General features: G+C 36.2%; 3 protein-coding genes across 8 annotated transcripts in view; 1 reads left to right on the top strand and 2 right to left on the bottom strand.

Annotated features, from left to right (window-relative positions):
* Positions 1-1,246, top strand: part of LOC121297890 (serine incorporator 1-like) — a 15,941-nt gene extending 14,695 nt beyond the window's left edge. For all 4 annotated transcript variants that reach the window (XM_041224489.1, XM_041224493.1, XM_041224492.1 and 1 more), the window contains exons 9-10: positions 90-320; positions 435-1,246. In XM_041224489.1, coding sequence (XP_041080423.1) covers positions 90-320; positions 435-573 — 370 coding nt within the window. In that variant the 3' untranslated portion in view covers positions 574-1,246. The remainder of the gene's footprint in view (positions 1-89; positions 321-434) is intronic.
* A 1,855-nt stretch (positions 1,247-3,101) lies between these two features.
* On the bottom strand, positions 3,102-7,181 carry LOC121297891 (alpha-tocopherol transfer protein-like). 2 transcript variants are annotated; one of them, XM_041224495.1, is made up of 5 exons: positions 7,119-7,181; positions 5,601-6,056; positions 4,956-5,149; positions 4,342-4,452; positions 3,102-3,857 (listed from the first exon to the last, which is right to left on the bottom strand). In XM_041224495.1, the coding sequence occupies exons 2-5, from the start codon at positions 6,037-6,039 to the stop codon at positions 3,579-3,581; spliced, it is 1,023 nt and encodes a 340-aa protein (XP_041080429.1). In that variant the 5' UTR covers positions 6,040-6,056; positions 7,119-7,181; the 3' UTR covers positions 3,102-3,578. The 2 variants fall into 2 exon arrangements, with proteins under 2 accessions (XP_041080429.1, XP_041080428.1); XM_041224494.1 differs by lacking the exon at positions 7,119-7,181 and adding an exon at positions 6,357-6,540.
* Positions 7,182-12,527: 5,346 nt separating this feature from the next.
* The window catches only part of LOC121297675 (hepatocyte nuclear factor 4-alpha-like), a 36,500-nt gene continuing 26,527 nt past the window's right edge, over positions 12,528-22,500 (bottom strand). For both annotated transcript variants that reach the window (XM_041224112.1, XM_041224111.1), the window contains exons 3-10: positions 21,625-21,719; positions 20,343-20,449; positions 19,270-19,425; positions 18,091-18,178; positions 17,653-17,805; positions 16,957-17,193; positions 14,482-14,604; positions 12,528-14,271 (exon numbers count right to left, since the gene is read on the bottom strand). In XM_041224112.1, coding sequence (XP_041080046.1) covers positions 14,129-14,271; positions 14,482-14,604; positions 16,957-17,193; positions 17,653-17,805; positions 18,091-18,178; positions 19,270-19,425; positions 20,343-20,449; positions 21,625-21,719 — 1,102 coding nt within the window. In that variant the 3' untranslated portion in view covers positions 12,528-14,128. The remainder of the gene's footprint in view (positions 14,272-14,481; positions 14,605-16,956; positions 17,194-17,652; positions 17,806-18,090; positions 18,179-19,269; positions 19,426-20,342; positions 20,450-21,624; positions 21,720-22,500) is intronic.

Here is a 22,500-nt window from a genome sequence, read left to right as displayed (position 1 = left end):
AGTCCTAAATGTAACCTAGTGAAGAGCCACACCATGGAGAAACTCACAATTTGATCTACATTCCAAACCGTTTGCTTTTTCAAATGCAGCATCCGCTCCTCCAACAACTCCCAAGTGAACAAGCTGACCCTGTCCACAAACGACTCTGTGATGCTGGATGACACTGCGGCAGGGGGCAGCAGAGATCTGGAGAATGGGAATGGACCAAGGCGTGTTGAAGACAATGAGAGAGATGCGGTTCAGTATAGCTACTCCTTCTTCCACTTCATGCTATCCCTGGCTTCACTGTACATCATGATGACTCTCACCAACTGGTATAGGTCAGTGAACATTTTCTGGTGCAGATTCAAAGCTTTTATTTTGTTGGTTGAGCCAAGGACAGAGTTGTGAGCTCTTCTGTGCACTTTTGAATAGTTATTTTTCTCCATCCACAGCCCAGATGCAGACTATAAGACCATGACCAGCAAGTGGCCTGCAGTGTGGGTGAAGATGACGTCCAGTTGGGTCTGTCTGGTCCTGTACGTTTGGACCCTGATTGCCCCAGTCGTTCTCACCAATAGGGAATTCAACTAGTTCCATCTTTCTTCACAAAGCACATTCTCAATACAGTCCTTTCTTCCGTAACCAAATTTGTATAATTTGTTTTCCCCTTGTAGGTTCTAAAATGTTGTCAATGTTGTTTTTAGTTGACTTGTTAAAACATCATTCCATCACTGCTATTCAAAATGCTGTTGCTTGTGGGTATGTAAAAAAATGTTTGTCTGAATGCATTATATAAAGTATGCTTCCCTGTAGTCCTGAGACCTGCTCCAATTACCTTCACTCTTATACGTTAATAGGTCTAAGAGCAGCAGCATTATTTTTTAATTTAAACCAACAGTGCACTGAGCATTCTATAAGGACTGTCTTTAAGTTAATGTCTTTTAGACATTTATTTTTAATGCACTTTATGCTAATCATTGTATACTTCTATTTCTTGATTTGTGCTTTCTTAATTAAGCTTGAAAATTATTACTTTTACAAAAATTGAAGCTCAGCAAAGAAAAAATAATTTATAGTCAAGTGCTACAGAATTGCAATATAAGATGCTTTTGCCAAATGTGTAAAATATTAGTGTTTTTTTAATCTTAATGAAGTTAGGTTGGCGGGCTGATAAAACTGTGTAAGCCTAGCTGTAGATCATTGAACAAAGCAATGTATTTGTGTTGTATGGCTTCGCACTATAAAATAAAACATTTATCAGGTTTTTTTTTTTTTTTTTTTTTTAAAGCTTCTTGTTGCGACTGTGGTTGCATTGTGCAATAGTAGCTGATAAAGGTTTTGTGAATTTCTAAACATTTATTTGTAGTAAACTAAAGTGAAGCTTGTATGCGTTTAAATTTGACGCTCCTGTTCAACATCAAGGTTCATTTAAAGATGATTTAATCCCCCTAGCTGATGTGCTTGCATTGAATTATCCTTTCTCATAGAGACAATCGCCAGGACACACTTTTATTTTTTAACTTTATTTAGAATAGCTTGTAATGCAATTGCAGAACAGTTGGATTGAATTCCTGAGAGTAATCGTTTGGCACAATGTACAGATGAAGCATCATCCCCTTTTAAGGCTTAAAATAAAGCATTTGTGGGGAGATTTACCCTCTCAATGATTTACACAGGTGTCTGAATAAGGCAACACAAAACAGACAACAGCAGTCAACACATGACAAAGCTATAACATTACAGTTTTGATAAAACATATTTGGAACTTTGAGAGTCTGTTTAGTCAGTTGTGATACAAGCTGTTTACATGGAAATTGAGTTGTTCTTCAAATACATAAAATGACTACCAGTTACAAAATACAAATCTGTGCCTGTGTTTCCTTTAAAATACTTACACAGCATGTTCATGTCAGGCTATAGATAATATTCATAATTCCATAATTCTGAAAAGTTGGGAAGATCTTTCCTTGGAAAAATGTTTAGGGTCTATATATGCTGTTAAACCCTTACAAGAGACACATTGGTGGAATTATTTAAAAGCCATTCCCTTACCTGTCACGGACATCAGTACTTGCTTCTCTACACCCATACACGTTATTGAGTTGAAGTTCTAGTTATGGATGTGTGCTGGATGTTACTCCATGTCTCTTTATTCATTTTAGTTATTGGGCTCAAACTCAGTAAATAGGTCTTTATCTAATGGAGATTGCTACCTTGACTTCGAAAGCTTCAAAAATAAAAACATCTTGTGCAACAAAAACTAGAACATCAAATCTTTTGGATGCACAATGCTAGACTATTCAGTGCATCATCTAATGCAATTTTATAAATAAGTCTAGTTTCCTAGAGATTTGTTTTAAAAATGAATTCTGTTCAGTTTGTCAGTAAGTAGTACTGAAACCGAATGTGGTTTGTTTATCTGTAGCCCCGAATCTCTTTTATCTCAATATCAGTGCTTTTATCTCAAGTAGCCAGCCACAAATACAGATACATTTTACTATAAATATTTTTTTAAATAATAATATGATACTGACTCTTACATTTGTACATTAAGCTAAATATTTAAGGTCCCTTCAGAGTACCGTTCAGTATTGCAATCAAAAGGTTGTAACATGAAAAATGTTTTTATGGAGAAACTAATTCTCTGCCACAAGGCAAAATAATATTTTGCTGACCCCATTTCTACCAACATGTCTATATCGCAATCTATATTTAGAATCGTGTAAAAGCTCACTGTCAATATGAAGCAAATGCAATACAGCTTCGTGCCACATTTAAATCAGGTTCATTTAGCAATTACAAACAACGACATAATGATATAACCAGATATGGATTATCACCAGTTATTTTATTAAAATGCATGTGGTCTACATCTAAAATTCATATATTTTGTCATCTCTTTTTAAATTCAAAGTTTGGTAACACTGGACATTTACATGTTATTCTCCTTTTATATATTTAGTAGAGGCAATTGTACTGTAATCAACTGAACACACCTGTAATCACGTGATGAAAGACAACCAAAACCTTAGACAGAGCACTGTTGCATTTAAATTGTTGCAGTTAAGTAAATTAAAACAGTGACCTTGTTCTGTATTTTACTGTAAGTTTTACTGAATTGCATTAATTTAATGATTTGGAAAGCTTTGTAATGTTGTGTGTTTAATGTGATGGAATAGGTTACTAGCTATATATTATCAGTAGGTACTTGCGTGTGTTAACTTAATTCTGTACATTATTAAAGGTACAGCAAATGTTATTAATACCTGTTTGATTACAAATCGATTACGCAAACCAGTATCCGTCCCAATTAGTTTGGATAATTGACTCCTAATGCTAAACAGAAAAAAAAAAATCATCTGATCAGTAAGGAATAGCTTATTGCTTTTGGGTAGTACTATTCTGTGCTTTACATATTTGAAGTATGTGAAACTGTATTGTTTGGATCACAAAATGGGGCACGCTTTCCTTTTAAAACTGGACCCATAACAATAGTGTAATGCTTATCCCATAGAATGGCCCTGCTTTTTACATCTATACTAAGCACTGTATATACTTCTACACAAGAACAATACTGACCCCAAATGTTTTGCATTTCAGTAACAGTAATACAACTGTGACCTCACTCCTCTGTAGGAATCATCGCATTGTGCTTCAGAGGGTTCCCCTTCAAACAGCATAGAGTCTGATAGAGCGACGCCCTCTAGTGGATCTGGCTGGCAGAACTCCACCACAAACTCCTCCTCAGAGTTCTGGAGGGTTGTTGACCAGTCTGCAGTATTCAGTTTACCAGCTGCGCCCCCGTACTCTTCAGGGAGGATGCCTGAGGGGATTCTTTGACAAAGGGAGTTCAGGTCTGACCCGTGAAGAATAAACTAGGTGGAAATAATAAAGGAAACACATCGAAAATAAACGTACTGTACAGGGTGATTTAAGAAAAAAAAAAAGTGGACATGTTTGAACAGTATCTTACTCCTGTGTTCATCCTATTTGTTCAGTCAATATGAACACCCTGTATATATACTGTAGTCTTTTATTATATACAGACAATGCCATCTACTGTGCTAAGGCAGTCTTAATATACAAGGCTGAATTCAATAGCATTAGAATTAAGCTCATGTATTTTAAAACCTGCAGGATATTTTTCATCCCACATAAAGGACACTGACCTTTAAATACATCAGTCAGTTTTAAAATGTATCGTCGTTTGTCAAAGCAGTAAACAAAGGAGATATTTAATACCACACTGTACTGATTTCATTTATAGTGTCCTCACACCATAGCTTTTCAATAAAGTTATAGGCAGCCCGCTTAACGTTCTTTAGTTTTTATCTACACTTAATACATCAAGTTACTTACTCTTTGTGCCATCTTCTCCTTCAGAAAAGGCTTGATGATGGCAAATATCCCTTTGAAAATTCTGGGTTCATTTATGATGTTGACTGCCTTTATCCGAATTGGAAATCCATCCTGGAAAAAACAAAAGTCAGTTCATTCAAGCCTGCATTCCTTCACTGCAAGCTCCACAACATTCTGAGCCTCCATCACTAAACACTGCCACAAAAAAGAACACATCATCACTGAAAACACAAGTCTGGGCTTTATGTCATTTCCCACGATTATTACTGAAAGAATATCATACCTGACTCATATTTAAAAAAAAAAAAAAAAAAAAGGCAGGCCCACCATAACACTGGAGTCTCCAAAGCATTTTAACTGTTCTGTAAGGATAGGCGACCCTCGATTATTGAAATCTGCAAAGAAGGATCTGTACTCCTGAATGGTTTTTGAGACTTTCGCTGCTTCAGTAATCTGTGCAGCCAACCGGTGCTCACAAAAACAAAAACTGCAATGCAATCATCTTACCTGTAAAAATATGGTACTGCGTATGCTATTTACAATTTACCATTGGTTGTGTATCTGTGTAATACAGATTTCTAATGGCAAACTGCCCCTTTGGGATGCCCTCTTACCTGAAGAATTCCCACCACTTTCTTGGCCAGGAAAGGTCCTAGCTGAGAAGCTTGGGCCAAGCCAACCCCATTGTAGTCTGCAAGAATAACCAGCCCGTTCACCTGGGTCTCCTCCGGCTGGATCAGTTTCTCCAGAGTCAGATATATTGCACGGATATTGTCTATAAAGGGGTAGTCACTAGGTCTCCATTTCCCTACAGATGGGATGAAGAAATATGCAAAACATAAGTTGAATTGCCAGCCTCATATTCAAGAAGGCCACGTTGATAACTTTTTGTATTATCAAACCATGGTTTCCAAAAGGCAAGACTGCCTTTGAGTAACAAAGTGGTCTGTCAACACGGTCTGCTTATAGAAAAAAAGGCATGCTTAAAAGGCCAAACCAGGAAGAAAGTAGTAAATTGTAAACAGAATATTGTCAATGTGTGCACTAAAAAAAAAAAAAAAAAGCATCCGCTTCCCTACTCTTAACTATTCATTTTTAATGTATTATAAATGTAATACATTTGAACCTCTTTTATTGGAAACCACCCCTTATCCAAACTAGAGGAGTGTCTCCCAGCTTGTTCTACTAACCCCCACTCTGATGTTTCCTGTAGTATTTGAAATAGAATTGATTCTACTATGTTAGAGTGGATGGAATACCTGGTCGGAGACACAAGATAAGGCGTCCGTCAGGGTCTGGTTGCGGTAGGACAGTTAGGAACCCCGAGTCCAGTACGTGTTTTATCGTCGATGGCCTGAGATTGTGGAACACCTCCGGCCAGCTGCGTCGACTGGCATGGTAGTTGACTAGGAGCTGTAGTGCTTTGTCATAGTCGAATTTCCTAGCCCGGAGAAAACGCAACAGGAAGCCGTCATCTAAGCGAGTCCTGAGGTTTGGGTAATCTTTTAGGACCATATCTCTGAGAGCCTGGACATCTCGGAGCCTCCATTCTGGTTTCTCCTGAAGCTCCTCTCTAGCCTTAGCGACCAGCTCTGGTGTTAGGGTGCAGGAATACGCATGTGGCAGCGACTGAACCTTGTTTTCAACAACAGGCGACTCCAAAGGTCCAGCAACAGTGAAGGCATTATCTTCTGCCATTGGCTACTTGCTACGTACTGAAAAAAATAAAGATATTGGATCATTATAAAATATACGTCCAATGTTTTTTTTTTTTTTTTTTATGCACCAATACTTTCTATACTTCGAGGTACAAATGCGACACATTAAATAGGTTTAGTGGTTTCATCTTTGCAGTCAGTGGTGATCATCAGTCAATCGGCACCAGGAAAGCAGAATCGAAAACAAAGGCAACGCGTTGCCTGGACAAGTGGACTGAACTGACCCCTCAAGACAGGTCACACACACGTGGGAAATATTTAGAAAATAGAACAAGAATCCATGATCATGAAAAATACCTTGGGGTGTCTCTTCATCTCAACGTTAATGATCTCAGTGGCGGTATTAAGATCGGCCTTTTTTTTAAAGCATCGATCAGATCCCTGTGTCTATATAGGGTTGCAATTTTTTAGAGCATATGAAACAACAGTGTAAAATATGATTTTTTTTGTACATGACTGGTGACTTCCATATATCTGTCCAAACCAGACTACACACACACACACACACACACACACACACACACACACACACATATATATATATATATATATATATATATATATATATATATATATATATATATATATATATATATATATATATCCGTCACATACACCGCCTTAAAATTAACTGCAACCGTCCTGTCCACCACAACGCTTGGAAATGATACCAATAAAATGCTATGCACGAGGACCTAAGGCTTTTTTAAGCACTGCGATGTATATTTTAACTCCTACTGTAAATGTGATTTATTTCTACCCTGTTAACTTGTCAATTTTCGTACGCACCCTACCCATTTTTCCTATCCAGTCTATACTAATACTACACATTGCCGTCCGATTTACAATTAAAATAGTAGGCTAGTCATATATTTTTCTCTTTTTTTTTTGGAAATGTTTTTATCTTTGTTCAGTTTTAAAGACCATGCAGTCGCTTGTTCACAATAAATACACTTAGCCCTCGTTGATGCATTCATTCATTAAAATGTATCCAAACACACGTTTTTATTTTTTATTGACTGACAATGTTACAGCACAATACCCTAATTTCACACTGACCTGTCCACTATTTCCAACTTCCTGGATTTGTGCGGGTAGTCTCTTTGTCAGCCTATCCATTTGGACAACCAATACCACGTGATAATTGGAGGAACGTCATGTTCTTGCTAATACGCATAATGAAAATACGTATATATATATATATATATATATATATATATATATATATATATATATATATATATATATATATATATATAAAAAGTATAATTTAACAAGTCTAAAAATAAGTGTTCGTCTAAGCAAAGAATACCTCTGATTGGTCCCATTCTTTTTTTTTTTTAATATATCGCATTTTACTTTATTAACACGCTATGCCGAATTGTACCACCAGAGGGTGCTCATGCGTCACTTATAAATCTAGGACAGGCATAGGGATTGTTTTTTTACTGATAAGGATAACCCTTTTGTTTGTTATTGAAATTTCATTGGAAATCTGGACATGTAAGGTTATTCAGACTTATAGGAAATTTATATCACTGTGGACAATAAGACGTCTTCTTATGAAGTTCAGTGTGTTCACATTTCCCAAAGGTCAGGAGCCGACTTCATTCCTGTCTGTTATCAGTACCTAACAGAGTGTGCCACACTCTTCTCTATAGAGATCTCCGTGAACTGACGGTCCTTTGGTGGGTTATTCGTCTGTCCTCGTTCGTGGAACATTTCCACTAGTCTATGAAAGTTCAAGGTGTATCCTCCATTATATCTTTGCTCAAAAATGCCTTGTCTGGCTAACGTTTCTAAATGTTTCATAAAGGCAGCATACCTTTGAAATCAAACAGTGGAGGTACTTCAAGGATTTTGATGGCATTGCAAATATGTTGGTTTATTTCAAATGTTTGTGATCTCATGGTGGCACGGTCTAGTTCTACAGCTCAGTAACATTATAAGCCTTGCACTGCTATCATGCAATGCTCTATATAGTGCCTTAACAGTTTTAACTTAAGACTCATAATGCAGACTCTGAGGTTTCTTATAAATAGCTTAATATTGTTTCAATCTTGTGTCAAGCCTATTCATACACATGTTCTCTTGTATTCAAAATGGCACATTGCCAAATTTGATCTGATCTAAAAGTACAAATCGTACATTATTCACGTCTTTCACTCAAAGTGTTCCACTATAGGTTCATTGCTTTTCTTATTTATTATATGCAATATGTGATTCTCTAGTCTTTAATATAATGTTTTACTGGTCTCACCATCATGCTTTAGTTCAGGATTTTTTTAGTCACTACTCTTATAGTTACTAGTAGTGACCCCCCTCTGTTTGTAATTTAACATTTATCTTTACAAATATATGAACTTACTTTCCATGTGCTTATCCCTGTGTGTTCACTATATATATATATATATATATATATATATATATATATATATATATATATATATATATACACACACACACACACACACACACACACACACACACACACACACACACACACACTATAGACGACTTGAGAGTTCTCTTTTTAAAAGTTTGGTGCTTTTGACATATTTGGTGAGAATCTCAATAGCACTCAGCACAATGTATTTTGTATTCTAAGATGTCGTCCCTGTTTAAAAGTTTTTAAAAGTATTTTTTTTTTTTTTTTTTACTTTTTTAAAAGTAATTCAGACATATATTTTGAAACTGTGCATTGGTCAGGCATTACACCACACATTCACACAGCCAGCGTGCACACACACACAGTTGTAATTGAGTTAAACCTTCTATAAGCCTACCCATTCCCCTTATGTACAGGTGTACAGGTGTAATCACTTATCTAATTAACCCAGCCACCTCCTCACATGTGTGTTTGGGTCCCCTCCAATCAGGTTAGACTGACTCTCACACAGCTGGCTGAGGGGAATTAAACAGTAAATAGGGTACAGATTTAACTCCAATCCCTGCCCTAACATAAACAAATGCTATTTAGGAATATTTACAATGCACAAACCCACTCCGAAGCAGCTTGTAAAATGTCTCAATTTATTGATATATTTTTAATCCAGTGATTCTACTTTACTTTAATTGAATGAATCCTATGCCTTTGCATTTGGTTTTGGACAGAAGCTACTTGCTAGAATAATATATTGGGGCTAATGTTCAAAATTTTACTCCAAAGTGTAAACTATTTTTAGGTACAGAATAAAAAACGGTCAAGTTACAAAATGAGAAATAAACAACCTTTGAATTACACAGCAATCCATGTCTCTTCCAAGCGGTCATTTTGATTGTATTTCACTTGGTTGTTTTTATATAACATGTTTAAAAACTCTGTCCTTTTCACAGATGTCATATTTTTATAAAGCTGTTCCCCTTTCAGTAGTTTTGTTTACTACTGTTTGAGCTGAGCATCGTATTTGGTTTTTGCTGATGTTTTTTTTTTTGTTTGTTTTTCAATGAAAATGTTTAACTGATTATTCATTTACAGCAGTTTCTCCTGACTCAGCACCCCTGCCAGTACAGGGTGTTCTCAAGAATGTTCTTTTTTTTTTTTTTGCACTGCAAAAGTCACTATTTCAGTAAACAATTTAAACCGCAGCTAATAGCTGTCCCTATCATTGATTTGCTTTGTGGAAAACACAACACCCGTTAAAGAACATCCCTTCACTTGGGCATTACAAATTATATTGTAGCTTTTAAAAAACACACGAGACTTGATCAACATACCCAGATGGAGTAAACTGTAAATGATAACCTTTTCATCAGTGCCTGGTACTATATTCCATTTACCTTACCTTGAGCTACTGTTGCCCCTCAGTACAGTACCATTACCAGTGTAGTGTCAATACTTTCCACTGGATCAAAGAGCTTTTACAATCCCTCTGCAACATTGACTGACTGTCAGTCTGGGCAAACATGTTTCAAGAATTTCCTGGATAACTTATTTGAAACAATACAATGCTTTTCTTAAAGTTATGTTGCATGATTTGCAAAATCCTTTCACCTACTTGTTGGACATCTTAGATTGACTGGAAAAGTTCCAAAACACAATTGTTTCTTTAAGTAAAGGACATGTAAACTATTACACATTTTCAAAGAAAGGTAAAGATGATAATACAGGATTGTCCCGCTTGATTCTCAGTATATTTCAATGTGGTCTGATACTAAGTGGAGAGTGACAGTAACAGGAGTGATATTAAGCAGGGTTGACTGTAACTATGGCAACAGAACAACAACCTACATAATAATGCCAATTACTGTTTCTTGAAGCAAGCTTTAATTATTTTATGGCCGAAACATTATATCAGTTCTAAAGTAATCATAAACCCTTGCTCTGAGAAAACAACACGACTTAGCAATGCCACGTTGTCCAATTTGCCATTTTTATGATTCCTTTTTCCGTGGGTGCAGTTTCTCTAGCGAACACTGAGTTTCAGCCCATGGTATGATTCAATAGCAACACTATTCCATTACATTTGATTGAAATCTACTTTTACTGCTGTTTAAGGTCTTTTGCCTCTGTACAGGAGTGCTCACAAAGGTGAGGGCTTGATAACACTAAAGACTACAGACCCTTCTTGATAACAGACCAGTTTAATCACGTACTGTAGACCTAATAATAAGAATGATGGGAGTCTAAAATCTGATTTAGAACAGCAATACAATAAGATTAAATAAAATTGTTTTATATTCTTCAAAAATAAAACTAGTTTTATAGAGATGGACTGATACAAATGAACCTTTTATAACTGATCCATGTATACTGTTTATATGATATTATATATAGATATAGAAGCTATATATTTCTAAAATGCCCCAAAGGAAACCATTAAAGAACCAAAATAATGGAGCTGAATTTCTGCTTTTTATGAAAAAAAAACAGCCTTTCAAGTTACAAAATGACAAATAAACTGCCTTCAATAATGTCTGCTTGTGTGTTTATTTAATAGGTGTATTTGTCCTTTCAATCAACCTGACATGTTTAGGAGAATAAAGTGCATGGTGGGCCTGTTACATTGGCAGTGTCACCTCCATACTTAGTCATAACTAAAATCACATCATAATTAAATTTGATCCTATTACATGCAAGCAATACCACATGAGAAATGGGTTGTACGTGATATTTAAGACCTAGGTAAAGTATATTGAAATGATTGATTTGAAGCATGTGGAATAACTTCTTGTGCTCTCAAGACACATGGAGAAAAGTTGTCATACAGACAGACAGAGGAACGCCCCCATATATCCCCTCTGTCTGATACCAATACCTTATTCCAATGCTGATCCCGTTTCATCACAGTTTAATAAGTGGTTTTCCAGATAGATGACATGTAAGTATGTTGTACAACACAGCAAGTGCAACTGTAATGTGGCATCCATTTCAAACATACTACAGCATCAAGTATGAACTGTTAGAACTTATTACCTGTTTTCTTTTTGCTTCATGAGGTGTTATGCTATTGATGGCATGCTTACTGGATGCCCAGTATTTGCAGAGCAAACACAAGTTACACAAACAGCTTTCAAAGATAACAGACTGAAGCCCCTGATATAATATCAGCATGCTATTTTTTGTTTCTGCTATCATTTCGGTTCTAGCAGAGCGGACATTTTGTAAGCAGTGCCCATGATCTCTGGTGCTGGTCTCACTATTGCTCCAGTAAAAACCAATCAGATCATCTGGTGTACTCCCTTTGCATGGACTGGGTTTAGTTCTGCTGTCCTTTGTTACTGAGGTTCTAAGGTTTTTACTAAGATTTTTGCCCATAACCAATGTCAGTGCAGTTGACCTATGGTTCTTGTTTGAATACACTAAAGACATTTTCATGCAATTACATACCAATGATATCACAATGGTTTGAGTACATCAAGCTATTGCAATACCATGTTCTGCTACCATGTCAGAGAATTGTGTTACCATTTCTGTGGTTTGCTTATGGTTTTGTCCATGGTAATACATTGATCAGGGGAAATAGCACCTGGCTATCTATGGCTCACAATTGCTCATATATATATATATATATATATATATATATATATATATATATATATATATATATATATATATATATATATATATATATACATTATTAAATTAAGTCATACCAGGTTAAATAAGTACTCTTTCAAGTAGCCTGTTGTGCTTACAGGGCCAATTCACCAGGAGGTGAATTACATGCGTCATCATGCTTTCATTTTGCTGTGTTGCACTTTTCTATGCTTTTACTCCAACATCATTAAGTGACACCATGACTCACCGCGCTCACCGTGCAGCTATTCCTTTACCTGATGAGCCAGGGTTGCATTCACTGAATAGATCATTTTTAAATATGAAATTATTGTTATAAAGCTATCTGACTAATAGAAGTGTACAACAGGTCATTATTTCAATTTCTGTACCTCCTTTCAAATCTATCGGACCGGAAGCTTTCAAACAGGCTCAGAAATGGATTGAAAGAAGAATCAAGAAAGTCTGTGTAAAAAAATCTGTTGGCATTTATTTAATTTTTGACATAGTAAGAAGTTAGAACACCGCCATTATTTCTACCTGAAGGCAGTATCCCGTATACACGTGGTTGTAAGGCACTTTCTGTTAATAAAACATGTATAATACATTTTTCAGAAACTACAGTACGCTAAATACAAATTATTATTTCCCATGCCTACTGCTTTATGCGTTCGATGCATCACTAGAAACAGTCATTATAATTTATACATTGATTTGGTTGGGAAATTAAGAGTTAAATAAATGAAAGAAGGTCAGCCTCACTTTTTAAGACAGCAGATAAAATAAAGGGCTGTAACCCCATTTCAGAATATGAAGCAGCCTCCGAGAGCAATGTATATTAGCAGTACAGTTTACATGATGGCTGTGAAGACCTCTTTCTTGTATTTGTAAAAGTGACACCGTTTTTTAACTTGCATTGAGGTTGCTGTGCATAGATCATTGGAGCTATGGACTAATCAGAGTCCAGAGCCTGTCTGCGAGTGCTGTTTTATGTGCACCAGAAAGCAATGTTGATTTAAATCACTTATACTGGTTAAAACATAACCCCCCTCTGACTGTTAGAATATACTCGAAGATAAGGGCGGACACCAGTGTTTTTAAGTAACAGCCTGGTTCAAATTTGAAAGTTTTAACAAAAGCATATTGACAAAAAGTTGCACCAGTATTCTGTTACACAAACTGTATGTATTTTACAATATAAATAATAGCATTTAGAAGTGTTGCAATGAATGTAGGTGTGTGCTGTATGTATGTATTTTTGTACTGTGTCTGTTGTTATCAGATGAAAGCCAGAGAAAGAAAGCAATGTAGGAAACTATTTAACATTTAAAAACATAGTGGTTCTCTAATGTTAGACTATATAATTTGATCATATAATTGAAGCACCAACAGCATGGAAACAAACAAACAAGCAAAAGGACTGCGGATGAAAATGCAACTTTACTTTGCCACCACCAGAAAACATGTCATATGATATCAATAAAACATGTCATATGATATCAATAAAACATGTCATATGATATCAATAAAACTTATCTCCGTGCATACCTGCACTGCTGAGGGTCTGCCAAGGGTTGCAGTACAGTAGGTAATGTTTCATTTAAAAACACGTTTGTGAATAAGACTCCTTTTAATTTATAGATTTGAAGAGAAGTTGCTGTTTGGATTATGCTCCAAGGCTGTTTTATGTTGAGTTTTATTATTTTGTTGTAGAAAAAGTACAAAACAAACCATTTTAAACAGCTAACTAAACTACATTCATTCTGTGAGATTCTCACCTCCAGGACTGAAAACAAGGTCCAGCGTGCCAGGGGGTCTTTCAAGTTAAAGGCTGAGCTACTTTTCTTAATGGTCTGTTAAACCTCTGTGTCCAAGCTTACCATCTTGTGGTTACAACAGATAAATATATATATTTTTTTCCTAACATCTGTACAATAGATCTATATACCATAAATTATTATTTCTACAGCTTTCTTGGCTGTACTTAAAAATAAAACCTGACAATCCTAAATCATTTCTGCTTGGAGCTCCACCCCCATGACTATTCCATCTCCTCCACCCCCCGGGGCTCTTACATCGCTTCTTGCTTGGTTGCGGGGTGTTGTTGGATAGATATTGGCTGCTTGGCTACAGTAGTGATCACCCCCTGTGCCATTTTGTACTGCTCTGAGCTGGAGCCTGCAGGAGGGGAAGGTAGTGGAGTTTCGGGAGTAGCTGGACAAAAAAACAGAGAAGGAATGTCAATACTGTGGAAGTCAAGAATAATAATACTGATATTAACTACACAAACAGTACAACACTGGAGCTATCAAAGTGCAATGCTTTCACGTTCACCTGCTTCTAGAAGTCTGACACAGAATTTATGTTGTATTTTTTTAATCTTAAATGATGTGTGTGGTTCCATTATCAATGTTTTGTACTTACAGATCTGTCCATTGTGAATCTGATTAGGCATGTTGTTGGACACTAGGACAATATTGCTGAGATGTTCCTGGACCAAGTGAGGGTGGAGAGTGTGGGGCGCGTGGGGAGCTTCGTTTGCAGAACCTTCAAGTCAAAAACAAAACACATGTAATTATCTGAACATGAATCAAGTATGTTGTGATGCATAGTTGTGTAATGGCTTTAAAATCACCTCCTCTCTCTTTTAATGCTGTTACTTTACCTGGGTGACCTTTTGTCTGTTTTTTATATATACAGCTCTGGAAATAATTAAGAGATCACTGCAAAATTATCAGTTTCTCTGGTTTTACTATTTATAGGTATGTGTTTGGGTAAAATGAACATTTTTGTTTTATTCTATAAACTACTGACAACATTCCTCCCAAATTCCAAATAAAAATATTGTCATTTAGAGCATTTATTTGCAGAAAATGACAACTGGCCAAAATAACAAAAAAGATGCAGTGTTGTCAGACCTCGAATAATGCAAAGAGAATAAGTTCATGTTCATATTTAAACAACACAATACTGATGTTTTAACTTAGGAAGAGTTCAGAAATCAATATTTGGTGGAATAACCCTGATTTTCAAGCACAGCTTTCATGCATCTTGGCATGCTCTCCACCAGTCTTTCACATTGATGTTGGGTGACTTTATGCCACTCCTGGCACAAAAATTCAAGCAGCTTGGCTTTGTTTGATGGCTTGTGACCATCCATCTTCCTTTTGATCACATTCCAGAGGTTTTCAATGGGGTTCAGATCTGGCGATTGGGCTGGCCATGACAGGGTCTTGATCTGGTGGTCCTCCATCCACACCTTGATTGACCTGGTTGTGTGGCATGGAGCATTGTCCTGCTGGAAAAACCAATCCTCAGAGTTGGGGAACATTGTCAGAGCAGAAGGAAGCAAGTTTTCTTCCAGGACAACCTTGTACTTGGCTTGATTCATGCGCCCTTCACAAAGACAAATCTGCCCGATTCCAGCCTTGCTGAAGCAGGGTTATTCCACCAAATATTGATTTCTGAACTCTTCCTAAGTTAAAACATTAGTATTGTGTTGTTTAAATATGAATATGAACTTATTTTCTTTGCATTATTCGAGGTCTGACAACAATGCACTTTTTTGTTATTTTGACCAGTTGTCATTTTCTGCAAATAAATGCTCTAAATGACAATATTTTTATTTGGAATTTGGGAGAAATGTTGTCAGTAGTTTATAGAATAAAACAATAATGTTCATTTTACCCAAACACATACCTATATATAGTAAAACCAGAGAAACTGATCATTTTGCAGTGGTCTCTTAATTTTTTTCCAGAGCTGTATGTTTTATTTATATAGAATACATTGCCACCCAGTGGATGAATGCTGTATCTCCAGCAGTGATTTTAAAAGGGAATCCAAATCCATTAAATGCACACCTTATTATAGTGTTTGTTGATATTGACTTCATCTAAAGAAATTTGTAATGCTTGACTGGTCCACCGTTTTGCTTATTGTGCTAGCGTTAGAAGTCATTGGTTTTTTTTGTCATGTGACCATATATTAGCCAATTGGGAAGTAATCTAAGATATATAACACATACACCAGCTGGCGTCTCATAAAACATATTCCAAACAAGACATTGATGTATGATGAGTGAATAAGGGAAGTACATGTATTCAACTGTCAGCAATTGTATTAATATAGGTCTAGAATCAAGATAAGGAGAGTGTTGTTTGCATATTTTATAAAATATGATGAGAAAACATACTATGGGGATTTGTTTTTGTAAGCCAGCATTTAATAGCTCTGGAGCCTTAAATTTTTACAGGGTCACCTTTGCTAAGAACGAGGCCAAGGCCACACCACTGAGAGAGAGCCTGGGCTGGAATCAGGCTGAATTGACTGCTGCCAATGCCCTGGGCCAGTGAACCCTTTGATTTACCTATTCATTAACTGAACCATATCAGCCTTTTAGAAGGCTTCTGACAACAGCTATACAGATAACCTTTGCCACTCTGCTATTCAGTGTACAATTAAGACTTGAGCACCCTCGAGATTGCTCTTATTTTGTTGTGACACTTTATTTGAAGTGGAGTTAACTGCGTTCTGTATTCTACTGAACCACCTTCTATAGTATTTTGAAACAGGTATCACATACTGCACCCATGGGACATTTGTTGGGTTGGAACTGAGCTCTTCAGCCTTGAATAAAACTGTAAAGACTGTTTTTTTTTTTGAAGTTATTTTAGGTTAAACAGTGCTTTGAAAAATGTAACTCAATTTCCAGGATATAAGTAACATGCAGTAGTGGACATTTTTTTTAATAAACATGTTAACATGAATATGGTTGTTGGTAAGCTGGCTGCGAACAGTTAATAAACTAAAAAAAGTTGAAGAATGACATTGGGAATCCAGGACAGAACCTATTCATATCTTTCCAGTGCCCGAGCGTGGAGCTGTGAGGGTGCTTACCCCCTAGAAGCATCTCTTGCAGCAGGTTATCTATCTTGGCCATCCCGAAGAGCTTGACAAACTGGATCTGCTCAATCATCTGCCAGGTGATGCTCTGCAGGGTGGGTAAGAGGAGGAGCAGCTCTCCAAAGCGACCCCTCGAGTCATACTGTCTGTCGTTGATGTAGTCCTCCAGGCTCACCTGCACCTGGTAGCGCATCCTCTTGATTTTACTGAGGTCACTCAGGCCCTTGGAATCTGGGATAGATAATCAATTAATCAATCTTTATTTTATATAGTGCCTTTCATAGTGGACCACCATCACAAAGCGCTTTCCAAAACGAGCAATAGACTATACTTCTTTAAGCTAAGCTAGGGACTACTACATTAATCGCAACCTCATCATGATAATCCTAAGTTTGCAGCCCTATATAAACTAAAGAGACCTATAGACAATGTCAGATGTTCGATTTCCACACGCTTAGCCCCTTTATTAATTGAGTGTGACTTTTTTTAACCTAATGCATGGACGCCTTGCTCGAAAGCCAATAGCTTATTTATTTTACTGTATTTTGCAACAACTCTTTTGCTTTAGTAAAACAAATTCAGAAATGCTGCCTCAGATCAAAAGTCTCAGATACACTTTAACTAAACCATATCCCTGACAACTCCGCACTGCTTTATTCCTCGTATTGTGTTTTTACAGTAAGCCAATACCTGGATCGAAGAAAACAATTGCTTTCAAGCAGGCGTATTCATTATCGTCCATCTGCAGCTCCTGAAATGGCAGCACCAGTTCATCCAGGATTCGCACGGCAACTCGGTTCACTTCTAACTCCGGGCAGTTCCGAGGAATAATGTGGTCATTTCCTTTGGTAAAAAAAAAAGAAAAAAACTGAATCAGAATCAACACCTAATCTTCTCCACCCACAAAGCCATTCCACAAAGACCTGTGATACTGTGGTTGATTTCTAAGTTGCAGTCTACAAAACAGGCTGTTTATTTAAACTCTTGTTACAAGAAATCTATATTGAAAGAAATTCAAGACATTGATGTATGGGCTAAAAGCATGCAAAACAAAATCTACACCAATATTAGTTCCAGAGTAATGATAAAAACTATTTCAGCCCTCCCTTTAGGATCACATTTTCTTACCTAATAGTATAATGTCTTTGAACATCATAGACCTCTTTGCTGCTCCAAGTAGTAGGTGCTCCCCAGCATGTGCCCGTAGTAAAGCCACCTGTATGAATCAGCATTATAGTTATTTGAATACTAAAACAGGAGAATATAGGGCACTATTTTAAATCCATTACTGTACCCGTTAAAGTGTTTCACACTATCGTGTACTATTAAAGACACAGAGCACAGAAAACTGGTTCTGTTTATCTCTCTGAAAGTCCACATTGCTATCTACCATATCAGCTCTTGTAAATTATTCAGCTCTGCTAGAAATAACAGTTGTGGTCTATTCTAACACTAACCAGCTCTTACCCACATCAAACCAAAATTTCAACTCAGAGTATTCATGTACTGGGTGTTTACACTAGTCTTTAATTAACTCCTATTTTTTAGAGGCGAGACAATTCAGTGTAAATGTTTCAAGACTGAGAAACCAACAGCTTGAGAGACATTGCATTTCATTACTTAGTTAGTGGTTATAGTCGTGTAACATTAACAGGCATTTCTGTCCTTTCAAAAAAAGTTAATTAAAGACATGAGGAAACGTTTCGAAAAAATTGCCCCATAGTCCTTCTGTACCACAGCAAGCCAAGCGTCCGTGTTTTATTTAAATCTCAGCTCCACCACTCCCCTAAAGCAGGGCAAGGGACAGTACCCAGCTGTACACCATCAAGAGAATTTGTGCTAAATTAACTGAAAAACAAGTGCAAGCTCTCATTATAATTGGGATGTTATTCTCTTGTTTGTGGCTCTTTCATTCTCATGAATTCAGGACCTAGAAATGAATTACCAAGCCCTGTCTTCTGTTAATGGTTCAGAAGACGTGGACCCTGTTTATTTTTCAAACCAGCTTAATAGGTTAGTGCAAATTAAATTGAGCCTGGTAGGTTTTCTATGTTTCTGGCCAGTTTGAAATGCTAACAAATCTCTCAGAAAACCGAATTTATTCAATTAAACTGGTGACGTGAATTTATTACAAACCTGTGTCCATTTTTTAAACAAGAAGATGTATTTTAAATGATCTTGGAAAGATAAGATGGTACTCCTGTGGAATGCTACTGGCATATGAACAAGCAGGCTCAGGATGAAATACTGTAAGGACCACATATTAAAATACAACACATTGTATTAGCTGGAATCCAGGTGGCTCACCTGGTCATCTAGTGCTAGTTCACAGAATGCTGGAATGTATTTGGCCCATTCTACCAAGACCAGGAGCTGCTGTTTCATGGATTCACACACGTCGATGATACTGGCAATTTTCTTTGTTCGGATATCTCCGTTTAGTATTGGCATTGGAGAGGAAATCTGAAATGCAACACAAGCACTGTATAAACTTCAATTATGTATTAAAATCATATTTGATACAGGTATATAAAAAACAATAACACCTATATTCAATTTATATCAAAACTATTATTAGAAATCCTATTAGTGGGAGCAGATCTACATGCTGTTGACACTGTTATAATCATTTAAAAAAGGTATCCCGTTAAAATGACAGTATTAGATTTCATAATATTCGTACACAATTTCAACCCCTAAACTACTGACCTGCTGATCATATAATTTATATTTTAAAATGCATATTGAAGTCTGATGATATACACAAAACAATGACTACAGAGTATTAAGTCTATCGCAATTTCACATGCTGTAAACGCGTTCTGTTTGAAAATAAACTTTCGTAGCGTTGGCAGATAGGATGACACATTTCTTGTAGGTCAATCAGTTATTTATCATGTTTAACACATACATGTATCATAATGATTACAAGTATAAATATATATATATATATATATATATATATATATATATATATATATATATATATATATATATATATATGTGTTGTGTGTGTGTGTGTGTGTGTGTGTGTGTGTGTATGTACACATAATTATAATGTTATTATGCATAGTTACAATGTACTTAATGTGCACATTTTTTGCATGCTATAACCATAATCCTAAACCTAACCTTAAACCTAATCCTAACCCTTTTCTGATACAATTGTGTACTAAATATATCCTGCAAAAAGATTTACATTTAGATGTGCATAATAACATTATAATTAAGTGTAAAGACATGTGTTTTTACTATGTAACTACTATGTAAATACACAGTAATTGGAGACACAATGTAAAGTATTGCTCAATAGACATGTTATTTTAAGAGGCTATTGAACTGGAGATGCAGTCAGCTTGCCTATCTGTCCTGTGAGTTACCTGTCTTGACAACACCTCCGCCTGGATCAGGGCTGTAATGGACGGCAGGCTGCTATCCTCGTAGCTCGACCTTCTGGTGCTGATTCTGTCTCTTTCATTCTGAACAGCTGGGGAGGAAATATTCAACCATATTCTATCATGTTGAAAAATATAGTACTCATGCAGTACTCATTAAATTAAAATTAATAATGAATTACAACTAGTGCTTTTGATCACACAAATTAGTTTTTCATTAACTACTAACCAATAGTTAGAACCATTCCTGTATCAGCTCATTTATTTCATGTTTTCCTCTACAAATGTACTAGTCAAATAATAATAATAATAATAATAATAATAATAATAATAATAATAATAATAATAATAATAATAATAATAATAATAATAATAATAATTATAATTACCTTACAAAACATGAAGCTTTACTAAAATGCTGTTCAAATAAACTTTGTATTAGTAATCGTCAACACCTATATAACACATGTATACATGTTTTATTAGTGGATACCACTTGGCAAACTATTAATCTATCATTTGAAATGAGTGTTGAATAGCTGCACAATACTTTAATAAAACATCCTGATATGAATGCCCTCATTAGAGAACCTTACAGTCAGCTCTTGTTTAAAAAGAAAAAAAAGAAAAAAAAAACCTCTCAAGGTTATGGTGTTTTTATCAGTAAGGATGCAGTGTGTAATCACGCAATGATGCTTTAGAAATGTTTGTTCAGCAAAAGCCGGTCATAGACCTCAATACAGTTTCTATTGAACATTAACAGACTAGGAATTGGCTTTCAGCACAGCTCAGGTATGTCTTTAGTTGCATTTCTATGCTCCTTGTTTTTTTCATTGCAAACTTAATCTTACATTATCAGCGGGTCACCAGTAATCCTTGGTGGTAATAAAGCTTTTTATTTTAACGTAGTAGCAGTATGGTACTGACAGATAAAGAATTTACATGCACTGTGCAACAGGCTCTCTCGATCAATGTTGCCAGTGGCATTAAACTGACACAACCTGGCTCTCGCACAGCATCATTGGAATAATACCCATAAGGCTAATTCACTAGCCTCTCAGGCCTCTAACTCCAACACAGTACATTACTCTCTTTGGCCCTGGACTGAATGTCAGGGGGGTGTTCTGATCAGGTGTAAAGTAATCATGTGATCATCATTTCATGATAAGCAGACCATGTTGGCTGCAGATGAGCACGGTTCAGGAAGAGGACCTGAGCTGACATGTCCAGCAACACATTGCAACTATTTACATCAGAGGAGTCGTACCTTCTTTTTTCATGCCTGCCCGAAAACATTTCTTCAGCCTACAGTAGCGGCACTGGTTTCTCTTATCTTTATCCACAATACACTGCCTGTTAAACCTGAAACACAACCGAAGAATAGTCACATTAAAAACAGCTTGAACTTTACTTAGCACTTTAAATATCTGGTGAATAAAAATGAGGTATCCGTCACTCTAGGTGTTCTTTGACAAGTGAACAATGAACAGAAAGAAGATTGATATGTCGTCTACTTCCACAAACATAATACACCAGTAACACATTTTTGAAGCGATGAATGAGACTTATGGGGAACTGTTCGCTATTTTTGTGAAATAGTTGCAGAATATCTCTGGATCAATAAGTTGTGGGAACATTTGCGCAAAAACTTTGAGATAACATTTTTACACTGATGAAGGTATTGGACTGAATATACATAGGTTTGTTTTTTTTGTAAATAGGGTAAAAGTAGCTCTCATTGTATGATTGTCGCCCTGAAAATCAAATTCTAACAGCAGCTTAGTTTGATTAAACTAAATATGATCCAGTACAATTAAATCACATTTTAAATAGATGTATCTTCCCACTTTGATTATTAAAAAAAGAAAAAAAAGACTTATAAAGCGTTCATATACTGTGTTGCTCAGATGAGATAGACCCTAAATGTAACGCATTTACTTAATTGTAGTCCAGGAAGCATTGTATATATAAACGTTTACATTACCTTCCACAAGAGCAGATTCTATGAGAAATTTACATATTTGCCAACAGCCCCTAGATGGTCGTGACAGCCCCGATATCCTTGGGTTTTTTTTCTCTCTCTTTAGCGGCTGCTGACTCCCGTGCACTCCACTGCCTGGCAGTGATTGAGTTCACATGACCA

This window comes from Polyodon spathula, chromosome 23 (genome assembly GCF_017654505.1).
Source record: "Polyodon spathula isolate WHYD16114869_AA chromosome 23, ASM1765450v1, whole genome shotgun sequence".
In the NCBI taxonomy this organism is placed as follows: domain Eukaryota; kingdom Metazoa; phylum Chordata; class Actinopteri; order Acipenseriformes; family Polyodontidae; genus Polyodon; species Polyodon spathula.
The sequence above is the reverse complement of the archived record's forward strand: the minus strand, read 5'-3'. Positions and strand labels throughout refer to the sequence as shown.